Source organism: Sebastes umbrosus, chromosome 4 (assembly GCF_015220745.1).
Source record: "Sebastes umbrosus isolate fSebUmb1 chromosome 4, fSebUmb1.pri, whole genome shotgun sequence".
NCBI classification, from domain to species: Eukaryota; Metazoa; Chordata; class Actinopteri; order Perciformes; family Sebastidae; genus Sebastes; species Sebastes umbrosus.
The window spans coordinates 12,498,991-12,511,496 of NC_051272.1; the positions used below are offsets into that span (position 1 = coordinate 12,498,991).

Here is a 12,506-nt window from a genome sequence, read left to right on the forward strand (position 1 = left end):
TTGCAAATTAATCACACATTTTTTATCTGTTCAAAATGTACCTTAAAGGGACTGTTTGTAACTTTTAAAGCGTATAAATGTACCGGGTCGGGACACATGCGCGTTCGCGTGTAGCCGCTGCCTCTCCTCCTCTGCCTGCTCGCCTTCACTCAGACAGCGCGCGCGTTCTCGCTCAGCTCGCTCCACCTCTAGACGTGAATGCGCGCTCACTCCACACTGCAGAAGAGTTAGTTTAGCCTGCAGAAACGTTATCGTCTCGTTACCGACCGGGTGCCGGTGTCTCCCTGCTCTCTCCGGCTGCGGGCGGAGAGAGCAGGGAGACACGCTGAAGAGCCCCGCTGCCTCTCAGCCTGCGCTGAGGTAAGAAAAGCCAACACTAGGACCAGATGTAAATCATGTTCATGGAGAGACCTTCGTCTGGTCAGCTAACATTACTGCCAAGCAGCTGAAATATAGAGTGATATTGTGGTTTTAGCTGACGTGTGTCGCCTCACTGTTTTGAGCGATGCTCGTTCATGTCTATTTAGAGCGAGCAAGCGCGAGCCCGACGCTGACTTTCGTTGATTTCACGGCCACAGGTGTCGCTGTTAACAAGCATTTCTGAAAGTTACAAATAGTCTCTTTAAAGGGAGATTTGTCAAATATTGAATGCTCTCATCAAAATGGGAGTGGACAAATATGCTTGCTTTATGCTGCTTTATGTTTATATTTATTATTGTAAATCAATTAACAACACAAAACAATGACAAATATTGTCCAGAAACCCTCGCAGGTACTGCATTTAGCATAAAAAATATGCTCAAATCATTACATGGCAAACGCGGCGTTAACGCATCATCACGTTAACTTTGACAGACCTACTTTTTATATTAAATGAACTTTGTTTAATGAATAGAACTCGTCAGTGCTGCCTCCCTTCGTGTTTTTTAACCGCAGGGAAGATTTAGTTTTCAAAGGCTAAACGCCAACAAATATGGATTGAATCTGAATATTTCGTTAAATTAAAACATATTGTGAATTTTGAAATGATCTATTTGGACTATTTTATACTTTTGGACTTTACAACGCTCCGGAGTTATTGGAAATGTTTGGATCACAGTCAGAAACAATCGTATGCAGCTGCCACTGTTATACGTTAAAGAAATTAGTGGCGTTAAAATTAATTTTTGTTAATGCGTTATCATGGCGTTAACAGCCCTAATTTAAACATTGTGACGTGAACGACGTCCACCGTTTTAAATTCTGACCACCAACCGTTAATGAGACGCCACTGACGGCGTCATACTGCTGTTAAACACGCCGGTGGAGTTCATCTCTTATAGGAAACACGTAGGAGTGAATGAGGTGCAGGTGTGAACTAGACTCTGGTGGTGTTTTCCTGATCCTGCTGCTGACGGGATCATTACAGGTGTTTGACTCCAGCGCTGTACCTGAACAGGTGCCTTCAGAGTCCAACCTGTAGCCCACTCAGGACGCCGCCGAGCCGCCACGTTTTCTGATCACGCTCAGATCGGTCACACATTCAACCGTTGATTTTTCACTTGAGGCAGAAAATCATGAGTTTTATTATTGAGCATCATGTTGTCAGAGGAACGTGCACCGCGAGGACTGTAACGCCGCAACGGTCGAATGAACGGCAGTGAAACAGCTGGTGGATGTTTAAATGTGTGTGTGTGTGTGTGTGTGTGTGTGTGTGTGTGTGCGTGTGTAGTTCATCATGCTGATGGCGGTTAACTCCTCTTCTTCTTCTTCTTCTTCTTCTCTTCCTCTCTGACAGTCACATGTTCAGATTGATTCATTAGAGCTGCACGATTTAGAAAAAATAATCGAATTGAGATTATTTTGACTGATATTGATATGATTTGCGATATTAGAGGGAATGATATCTTTGTGTCGCGGTGCGGCATCGCCCTGTCGGGGTTTATTTCACAACAATGACCCACTGGCTGAATATTGACCCTTACTTGTACTTATTTCTCATTGAAGCTTTGACGCCCAAAAGCTGTTATTGGGGGCAGCCCTAGTAACCGGAGAGGAATGTTGGTTGCCTGGCAACAGTAAACAGTTTAGTAAACACTAAACTCTTCCCTCTAAGGCGTCTTTGTTGAAAGAAGCACACGGTCGGCGCGTATTTACAATTATTCAGAGGTGCACGACAGATCGCTGCGACAACTTGTGGAGCCTTCGCTCACCACGCGAAAGCCGTGATGACGTATTTTTCTGTCGTGCGTACCTTCACTACGGCGACCATAAACCAGGCTTTAGTCTGTAGATTATGATCAGTAGGTCAGGACGAAATGCTATTTTGACACATTTCCCCTTTAACAAATATTGCAATTTCCTCCTCATCCTGCAACTTGAAAATTGCAGTCGGCCATATTGTGATTTTTAATAAAATTCAGATTAATTGTGCAGCCCTAATTCATGTCTACAGCAGCTGGCTTGCTTAGCATGAAGACGGGAAGCTCTAAAGCTCACTGATCAACATCACTGCGAGCAAACAGACGCATTTATAAAAACTGCACATAACCTCGTTAAAGAAACAGTGAATTATAGTTTTTACACTTTTATTTTTGTACAGATGAATCAGTGAGCTTTAGCTGCTGGTGTGTTCCCTGCTGTTTCCAGTCTCTATGCTAAGCTATGCTAAGCTATGCTAAGCAGCTGCTGTCTGTAGCTTCATATTGAGCAAACCGAGAAAGAGAAGAAGAGGATTTCACTAAATGTTAAACTGTCCCTTTAACCCAGTTTTTAAGTTACCAATCATCACAGGGAGCTGGTTCTCCTACAGACAGTGAACTCACTCAGGCTACGTTCATGAACGCTAACAAACACAACATTCCTGCAGTCTCCTCCTCCTCCTCCTCCTCCTCCTCTTCATCCTGCCTGACGTGATTCACTGTTAGCTCACCGTGCGACTATGAAACCTTCAAATCACAGTCTGAGAATATCGACCTTGTACTGTTGAACATATTAATTTGTCGAGTAGTTGAATATGCAGTTTGGCTTCACAGTTTGCTGTTGAAAGTTTTTAAGATGACGTTTTGGAGAGAGGGTGTGTGTACATGGAAGGTTTTTAACGCTTTAAATGTCTTTTCCCCTCATACCGGGCATTTGGTTTGTATAGTCTAGAGCTCTAACTGAGAACTGTATATTCAGTCAGTCTGGGGCCTCAGAGCACCCGGAGAAATATCATCTGTTGGAAGGACACAATTTTTGCGACTATTTATATTTCCTACATTCTGTATTCAATCCTGACGCATTTCAGGCAATGCAATTTTACAGTTGTTTGTACCTTTGCAAAAAAAATGAAATAAAGAAAATGACAAAGAGTTTTTGTAGAATTTGATCCTCGCGAGAAGACGTCGTGACTTTTTAATGTTTCTATTAATACATCTGTACAAATGAGAAATAGTGACACCAGCTGACAAATACATTAAATATACAGTTTCAAAAGGGGCAGCTTTATAAAAAGAATTAAATTATCCGCACACGTATAAAAACGACCATTCACCTGTATACACAGAACAATGTTATTACAAATATTTACACGTGGCAGTTTTATGACTTGTTGCTTCATCATCAGGCTCAAAATGAAAACATTCGATCCAAAGTGAAGTCTGCAGAGGTCAAAGGTCGCTTAAAGTTTGTTTCCAAGTCTTCAGGTCTGAGCTGCTGCTGGAGACGTCTGCTGGATCCAGATGTGAGTTAATAAATGGTGGTGGTGTTGGAGGTTAGTCCAGCGGCTCCTGTTTGATCCGGATCGGTGTGCTGGTGATGGACTGGCTGTGCCGCAGGTCACGACACAAGACGTACTCGCTGAACTGGGACGAGTCGACGCCGCCGCCACAGGACGCCTTCATGATGAAGCCTTTCTGGAACAGACGCTCCAGGACCTGAGGACAGCAGTCAGTCAGTCAGACAGGTGGAGTACAGATGTAGAAAAGGTGTAGAGGTGAAGTAAAGGTCTAGTGCAGGTGTAGTAAAGGTGTAGAGGTGAAGTAAAGGTGTAGTCTCGGTATAGAACAGGTGTAATCTAGGTGTAATACTGGTGTAGTCTAGATGTGATACTGGTGTAGTCTAGGTGTAATACTGGTGTAGTCTAGGTGTAATAAAGGTGTAGTCCAGGTGTAATACTGGTGTAGTTTAGGTGTAATAAAGGTGTAGTCCAGGTGTAGTCCAGGTGTAGTCCAGGTGTACTACTGACCTGTACAGAGTTGAGTCTGCAGTATCCGTTGAGTGGGAAGCGGATGACGTGGGTCGGGTCCTGGTTCCAGCCGGCGTTGACGGAGTTACACATGACGTCTCCGGTCTCGGGGAAGATCTCCTCGATCAGGACCTTCTCTCCGCTCAACGCGATCCTCTCGCCCAGATCCGGCGTGACTCGAACCACCAGACACTCGCAGGGTGGCGCCCGCTGGGCCTCTCGCTCCACCTGCCAGCGATCCAACTCCCGAACCATCGGAGTCAGCTGGTAGAACCGGGCCTCCTCGTAGAGCTGAGGGAAGTCCTGAAGGAGGCACAGAGAGGGAGCATTGTTAGAGACCTTTCCTTTCCTTCTCGTCTCCTTTCTCTCTCGTCTCCTTTCCTTCACGTCTCCTTTCTCTCTCTCTCTCTCTCTTCCTTCTCGTGTCCTTTCACTCTCCTATCTTTTCTCTCTCGTTGCCTTTCACTCTCGTTTCCTTTCCTTCTCGTCTCCTTTCTTTCTCGTCTCCTTTTTTATCTTGTTTCCTTTTTTATCTTGTTTCCTTTTTTATCTTGTTTCCTTTCTCGCTCCTTAACTTTCTCTCTCATTTCCTTTCCTTCTCATTTCCTTTTCGCTCTTGTTTCCTTTCCTTCTCTCCTTTCCTTCTCGTTTCCTTTCTCTTGTTTCCATTCGCTCATCTCCTTTCTCTCTCGTCTCCTTTTTTCTCTCCTTTCCTTCCCTTCTCGTTTCCTTTCGCTCTCGTCTCATTTCCTTTTCGCTCTTGTTTCCTTTCCTTCTCCTTTCCTTTTCGCTCGTTTCCTTTCCTTCTCCTTTCCTTTCTCTCTCCTTACCTTTCTCTCTCTCTCTTCACGTTTCGTATCAAAGCCCCCCCCCCAGACTAGAAGCGAGGGATAGAAAGATGTGTTTTCTAAAGAGGGGTCGTGTCTGCAGGCGTTTTTAGTCATCGTGAGCAGAATAAGAGAGGCAGCAGTAACGACAGGGAGGGAGATGAGAGGGATGTGATATAACCACACACACACTGATTCAGTAAAACACACAGCAGTGTGTGCTGTAAGCCTCTCTGGATGGATCTCTGCAGCCGCCGGCGCTGATTAAAGCGTCACAATGTGTTCAAAGACTCGCTGCTGTTGGTTAAAACTCACCAACACTAATAATCATCTGTTTGACCTGAACGTTGAGTTTTTGCATCGCTGCATATCTGAGACACGACTCATTATTACAGAAGAGGAAGAGTCCTTACGGCAGCAGACTTACAACTCAGTATTACTATTACTATCACTTCATACTAGACTACGACTTTTTATGAATATTTATAAAATACTTACGCTACGACATTTTATGAATATTTATGAGATACTATACTACGACCGACTTTTTATGAATATTTGTCATACTATACTATGGTTTTTTTTCCATGAATTTTTTTTTTACATATACTATGACTTTTCATAAAAAAGTCGAAATACTATGCGTTTTTTTTCATAAAATTTTTCGGCATACTATACTATGACTTTTTTGGTGAATTTATTCGACCTATTATACTATGACTTTTCTTCATGGAAGTTTTCGACATACTATACTAAAACTTTTTTTCATACATTTTTTGACATACTATATTATTACTTTTTTTTCATGACATTTTTCAACATGCTATACTATGACTTTTAAGTGAAATTTTTTGACATGCTATACTATGAAGTTTTTTGGTGAAATTTTTCAAAATACTATACTAAGACGTTTTTTCATAAATTTTTTCGACATGCTATACTATGACTTTCTTTGGTGCCATTTTTCGCCATACTATATTATAATTTTTTTTTTCATGACATTTTTCGACATACAATATCACAATATATTATAATCAGTTAATAATTGGTTAAAAAAAATTCTAAATTAGTATCCCTACATCACACCGTTTTTAAATTACCCAAGCAGCTTTTTCTGCCTTCTACCAACATTCGTAAAAAAACGTTGATACAATTTATCTGTGATCGGCTGAAGATAGAGACAGAGAATATCGATAAACTGGTCGGGCTCTGTTTACAATCATATTCATCTTTTCTTTGCGACATTTTTCCAGTGAAAGTACCTTGAAGTCTTCAGGCAGCAGCAGTTTGCAGGTCCGCAGGAAGCTGAGGATGTAGCGGAAGATTTCTCCGTCTCGGTCGATGAAGTAGTGCTGCTTCAGACTGTCCAACACGATGGGCTCAGTGCCGTTAAACAGACGACTGATCCTGCACAGAAACACAGACGAGACACTGACTGTCATAGAGCTCCATTAACTGTTGTTCCTTCATCACCATCAACACACTGGAGTTATTCTGACTCAGTCCCACATCCACCATCCTGCTGACACCAAAGCTGCGTTCACACCAAGAGTGAAGCAAATTTTCTCCTCGCTTTACTGGCGCGAGTTGGACCGCCGGTATCTTTTGTGTTCATGCGCTCTAGACGCACAGGAGAGAAGGAGGAGCTTGTCACCATGGATACCAGGCGACAACTTCTCTTTCATCCATTTCCTCTATCAACCATGGAAGAAATAACCACTGTTGCTGCGTTGTACATGTTGTGGAACTCCCAGATATGTCAGAAAACCAAACGCCGTCGTGTCTGGGTTCATAACATCACCCGGCGGCGAGCTGTATTCACATACAGTGACATTGCACTTACTGTATCTAGCAGCCACACGTCACTACTGCGGTATGAACCCAAAATAAACAGATTGTGCTGTGATTTAAATCAATAAACATATCAAAATGATGCTGAAATAACTACATAATTATTATAATAAAAGTCTGAATTCATGCTTTGTCAGGTCTGTTCACAAGACGACAAGCAAACAACTTTAAAAATGCTTGTTTTCTGAATGGAGTTTGGATCGATCAGTGCGAAACGTTTGCTTCACTCTTGGCGTGAACACACCATAATACTCACTACAGCACCACATATTAAGTAATCCGCCGCTGAAAATAGTCCCCAAAAAAGTCTCTATTTCCTCCTGTTGGTTTGACTAAACTACAGTGAGCAGCTGTTTAAGGACTAGATATTAGTGTTTTAATGTCGTCAGTAGGAACCAATGAGCTGAGAGCCACAGACAGGAAGTCACTCAGACCGTATAGAGAGATGGACTAACTGCTGACTACTTCCTCATTTGGTCCGTAAGAAGTCAGATAATATTTTCTATCGTAGTAACTCTCTGATCATGTGACACGCGGTAAATGTGCCGGCGGTCTTACCTGGACTCTGGGTATTTGGTGAGCGTCGCCAGGCTGCTGGTGTACATGTGACCCCCCACGTCGATGTGCACAGGGGCGTTGGCCTTGGTGAGCTGGGCGGGTGACGGGATACCCTGGGGGGTCATGGGGGACGCAGGTGAGCGGCTCAGAGACATCCTGGACATGCTCCGCCCTTCCTGTGACAGGTAACAACAGGTCAGAACACCCCAACACAGTTCACCTCACCTGAGAACACACCTGAGATCACACCTGAGAACACAACTGAGAACACACCTGAGAACACACCTGAGAACTCACATGAGAACACGCCTGAGAACACACCTGAGAACACGCCTGAGAACTCACATGAGAACACACATGAGAACACACCTGAGAACTCACATGAGAACAGGCCTGAGAACTCACATGAGAACACACCTGAGAACACGCCTGAGAACTCAACTGAGAACACGTCTGAGAACACGTCTGAGAACACACCTGAGAACACACCTGAGAACTCACATGAGAACAGGCCTGAGAACTCAACTGAGAACACACGTAAAAACACACATGAGAACACGCCTGAGAACTCAACTGAGAACACGTCTGAGAACACACCTGAGAACACGCCTGAAAATACACATGAGAACACACATGAGAACACGCCTGAGAACTCAACTGAGAACACGTCTGAGAACACACCTGAGAACACGCCTGAAAATACACATGAGAACACACATGAGAACACGCCTGAGAACTCAACTGAGAACACACGTAAAAACACACATGAGAACACACATGAGAACACGCCTGAGAACTCAACTGAGAACACGTCTGAGAACACACCTGAGGACACAACTGAGAACACGCCTGAGGACACACCTGAGAACTCAACTGAGAACACACCTGAGGACACACCTGAGAACACGCCTGAGAACTCAACTGAGAACACACCTGAGAACACGCCTGAAAACACACCTGAGAACACGCCTGAAAACACACCTGAGGACACGCCTGAGAACTCATATGAGAACACGTCTGAGAACACGCCTGAAAACACACCTGAGGACACGCCTGAGAACTCAACTGAGGACACAACTGAGAACTCATATGAGGACAAGCCTGAGAACTCAACTGAGGACACGCCTGAGAACTCAACTGAGGACACGCCTGAGAACTCATATGAGAACACGTCTGAGGACACGCCTGAGAACTCATATGAGAACACGTCTGAGAACACACCTGAGAACACGCCTGAGAACACAACTGAGAACACAACTGAGAACTCAACTGAGAACACACCTGAGGACACACCTGAGAACACGCCTGAGAACTCAACTGAGAACACACCTGAGAACACGCCTGAAAACACACCTGAGAACACGCCTGAAAACACACCTGAGGACACGCCTGAGAACTCATATGAGAACACGTCTGAGAACACGCCTGAAAACACACCTGAGGACACGCCTGAGAACTCAACTGAGGACACAACTGAGAACTCATATGAGGACAAGCCTGAGAACTCAACTGAGGACACGCCTGAGAACTCAACTGAGGACACGCCTGAGAACTCATATGAGAACACGTCTGAGAACACAACTGAGAACACAACTGAGAACTCATATGAGGACAAGCCTGAGAACTCAACTGAGGACACGCCTGAGAACTCAACTGAGGACACGCCTGAGAACTCATATGAGAACACGTCTGAGGACACGCCTGAGAACTCATATGAGAACACGTCTGAGAACACACCTGAGAACACGCCTGAGAACACACCTGAGAACACACCTGAGAACTCAACTGAGAACACACCTGAGAGAGTATTCGTACTTATTGTTGAACTAACTAGTAGTTTTACAGTCAGTGAAGCTCAGAGCTGGTGGATGATCTTCATGGAGCCTGACTGATGAAACAGAGGGAGGTGATGATGACCTGAGAGGGGTGGGGGGGGGGGCAGCTCTGGTTTAATTGCCCCCCTCCCCCCTTCGCTCTGAAAGGTGAACAGGAGGCGGCAGCAGCTTTCAGTGTCTCTGCCCCGCGGCCGGCTCACCGCCTCAGGCCAAACTGACAAACTCTGCTGCTCCCCTCTCTCTCCGTCTGGAGCTACACAACTCTGCTGCACCAGACTCTGTGTTAAAATCACAGGAAATAACAGACAGCAGGTCTCTGCTGATCACAGCCTCCACATAGAGAGTCAATCACATAAATAATGATCATCATCTGAACCTAAATCTATAATCAAGAGGTCAGAGGTCACTGAAACTAATCAAAACACAAGACCTGAAGCTGCAGTCACTCAGTGTGATTGACAGGTCTATATACCTGCTGCTGACACACAGAGATCTGGTGCCCCAATAATCTCACCTGCCTATGTGGGAACAACGCCACTGACGCCAGACTCCATTCAAAAATCTGAAGATTTAACGCGGCCTTGCTAATCTGCAAACATTGAGTATTGCCTAACTATATTTTTAATGGTTTTCTCTTCAGTGTAAGGCCTTCTGGTGAATTCGGCATATTAATTGTCTATGAACTAAAACTTAGTGTCTATATTTCTTTACTTTTTACCACAGAGTCACGTGGATCCACCGCCCAACGCGGCGTTATTTGAGAGGAAAACATGGCCGGCAAAACAAGCGAGCCCAGCAGGAAAAGTTCACATTTTCGTTAAAAAACGTTGTGCTACGGAACAATTCATATATGCCGAATTAAACAGTGTTTCATACCATTACAGAAAATATCAACAATTTTTGGTATCTGTATTAAATGAGTGCGCTGATACCAATAAGACTTAAAACTGTCATATTTTAAATTACATCTGGTAAAACGAAACCCCGGGGAATGTTATCGGGATTTTTTACATCGTAAACTTGACAACTTTTGCGTGTAAAAATGTCACGTTAAACATGTAATGTTAAGCTGCTTCTTACCTGAGAGGACAATGACACAGAGGACATGGAGACCGGCGTCTGTCTGCTCCGAAATGTGAGGATTCCGGTCGGTGATCAGTCCTGCTGTTTGTCCTCGTCTGTCCTGCTGTATGTGAGTGAAGCAGAAGGAGCTGAACGAGCCGGTCCGTGTCGTCTCCTCCAGGAGAATAAAGAGGAGTCCAGCCCGGGGCCTTCCAGACCCCCCGGGGGGACCAGGATCAGGATTAGCTCACAATAACGCGCTCCAACTCGCTCCTGTCAAACCGAGGAGAGAGAGAAAATAGATCCCTCCGCCTCCGCCCTGTCACAAAGATGATTAATCAGAATAATTTAGTATATCCATCAGGTTTAAACATGAATCTTCTTCTTTTTCACATATATTCTAACAAACATCAAACATCCCTGTGGCTCTCTGGGAGCCAGATGACGTCTGTCTTCACGCATTCAGCCTCTCCCCCTACAGCCTGCGGATAAATGCGCCATTTCAATTATTGCGCGCTGGTTAGATGGAGATGGAGACGCCGCGGGGCTGCGCGCACACTGATCCGATTTAGAATCCTCATCTCCGGCTTGAAGCGGAGCGTCGGTCCGGTCATCTACCCGGAACCATCCGGCTGTGATCCATCAGCAGCTCCGACACTCTGTGTGTTAATCTGAGTTTAATATAAATATAAATATAGATATAAATATAATTATAAATATAACTATAAATATACATATACATATAACTATAACTATAACTATAAATATAAATATAAACTTGTGTCAGTGCATGTCACAGCCTAAGAGACAACCACAACATCAACAACACATAATAGTTGTAACTCACACTCTGCCTTTTATTTACTCCTCTACTTCATGTTTTTTTTTTTACATTTATCCTTTGATATTGCAATATATTGTTATTAATTGTTTTGTATTTGTTTTATTGACACAACAAACATTAATTACTTCTTTATTGTTTTCTTCCATTTATATGCATGTTCTTTTTAAATATCTATATATTGTAATTTGCTTAATGAATTGTATATATGTATATATATATGTTTTTGTTTTTATTTTGTTCTTTTTTTTATTATTTTTATTTATTATTGAATTGAGGCTTTGGTAATATTGTTCACCTGACAGTCATGCCAATAAAGCAAATTGAATTGAATTGAATTGAATTGAACTGTCTGTAGTTAAATGTTTTAACCCTCAATAGACCTGTTTTAGTGTTTTTTTTATGGGGGTACAGGGAGTGTTTAGGGGGAGATAGCAGGTCAACAGTAGATGTCACATAGAAGTGGTGTACGTCATCTGAAAGCTGGGAACCTGAATGTTAATTTGAGATGCAGCTCAGCACTGTGTGTCAGAAATAAACATGAATTAAAATATTAAAAGTGTTTATAACATTGGTATTGTTTATTGTTTATTTATTTTGTTTTTATTATTTTGTTTGGGGCAGATACCTGCTGTTCTCCTGGTGTCCTCTAGGGGGCATCACTGCATCTAAATCAATGTTGGTGCTAATCACTGACACATCCCAGACTGTTGTTCTCCTGGCAGTTATTATACGGAGAATAATTCATAAGAAACAGCAATGGCATCATGTCATTAAAGATTTAGTGACCTCTAGAGGTCAGGTTAAAGGTTCTCTCCTGTGTGACGAGTGCGTTCCTCTGTAGAGCTGCTGTCAGAGCGGCGAAGGTCATCAGAGTGTAGAGAGAGATGTGAGATCATCTGATGTTCCCTTTAAAAAGGTCATAGGTCAAAGACGCTGTCACGACAAGGGGGTTTCCATGTGAAGGCCTGGAATAAAACAGGGGCTGAAAATAATGTGTGTGTAAGTGAGACACCCTGAACCACACACACGCACGCACGCACGCACGCGACACACACACACACACACACACACACACGCACACACACACACACAGCCTCAGGCAGCACCTAGTTGATTGTGTCTCTAATTAAAGGAGCCGGCAGAAAGACGAAGAACGATTTAAACATTTAAATATCTCCTAAACCTGCCAGAGGGCAGGAGGAGGAGGAGAAGGAGGAGGAAGAGAGGAAGAGAGGAGGAGGAGGAGGGAGAAAGAAAAGAGGAGGAGGAGGAGGAGGGAAGGAAGAGGAGCAGGGAGGAGGAAGAGAGGAGGAGGAGGAGGA

At 43.7% G+C, this 12,506-nt stretch overlaps 1 protein-coding gene across 2 annotated transcripts; it reads right to left on the minus strand.

Annotated features, from left to right (window-relative positions):
- Nucleotides 1-3,221: 3,221 nt before the first annotated feature.
- LOC119487285 (BTB/POZ domain-containing protein kctd15-like) lies at nt 3,222-10,910 on the minus strand. Of its 2 annotated transcripts, none has more exons than XM_037768024.1 (5): nt 10,359-10,910; nt 7,444-7,619; nt 6,297-6,441; nt 4,208-4,510; nt 3,222-3,896 (listed from the first exon to the last, which is right to left on the minus strand). In XM_037768024.1, exons 1-5 carry the CDS (start codon nt 10,383-10,385, stop codon nt 3,735-3,737), a joined length of 813 nt encoding a protein of 270 aa, XP_037623952.1. In that variant the 5' UTR covers nt 10,386-10,910; the 3' UTR covers nt 3,222-3,734. The 2 variants fall into 2 exon arrangements, with proteins under 2 accessions (XP_037623952.1, XP_037623954.1); XM_037768026.1 differs by lacking the exon at nt 10,359-10,910 and adding an exon at nt 9,241-9,343.
- Between the last annotated feature and the right edge of the window lie 1,596 nt (nt 10,911-12,506).

What these genes read in the sequence shown, in the direction of transcription:
- LOC119487285 (XM_037768024.1), bottom strand. Translation starts at nt 10,385, where the DNA reads ATGTCCTCTGTGTCATTGTCCTCTCAG. An exon ending in CTGTGTCATTGTCCTCTCAG is followed by an intron (nt 7,620 to 10,358) that starts GTAAGAAGCAGC and finishes TACCTGTCACAG; the next exon opens with GAAGGGCGGAGCATGTCCAG. An exon ending in TGCTGCCTGAAGACTTCAAG is followed by an intron (nt 4,511 to 6,296) that starts GTACTTTCACTG and finishes TGCCTCCTTCAG; the next exon opens with GACTTCCCTCAGCTCTACGA.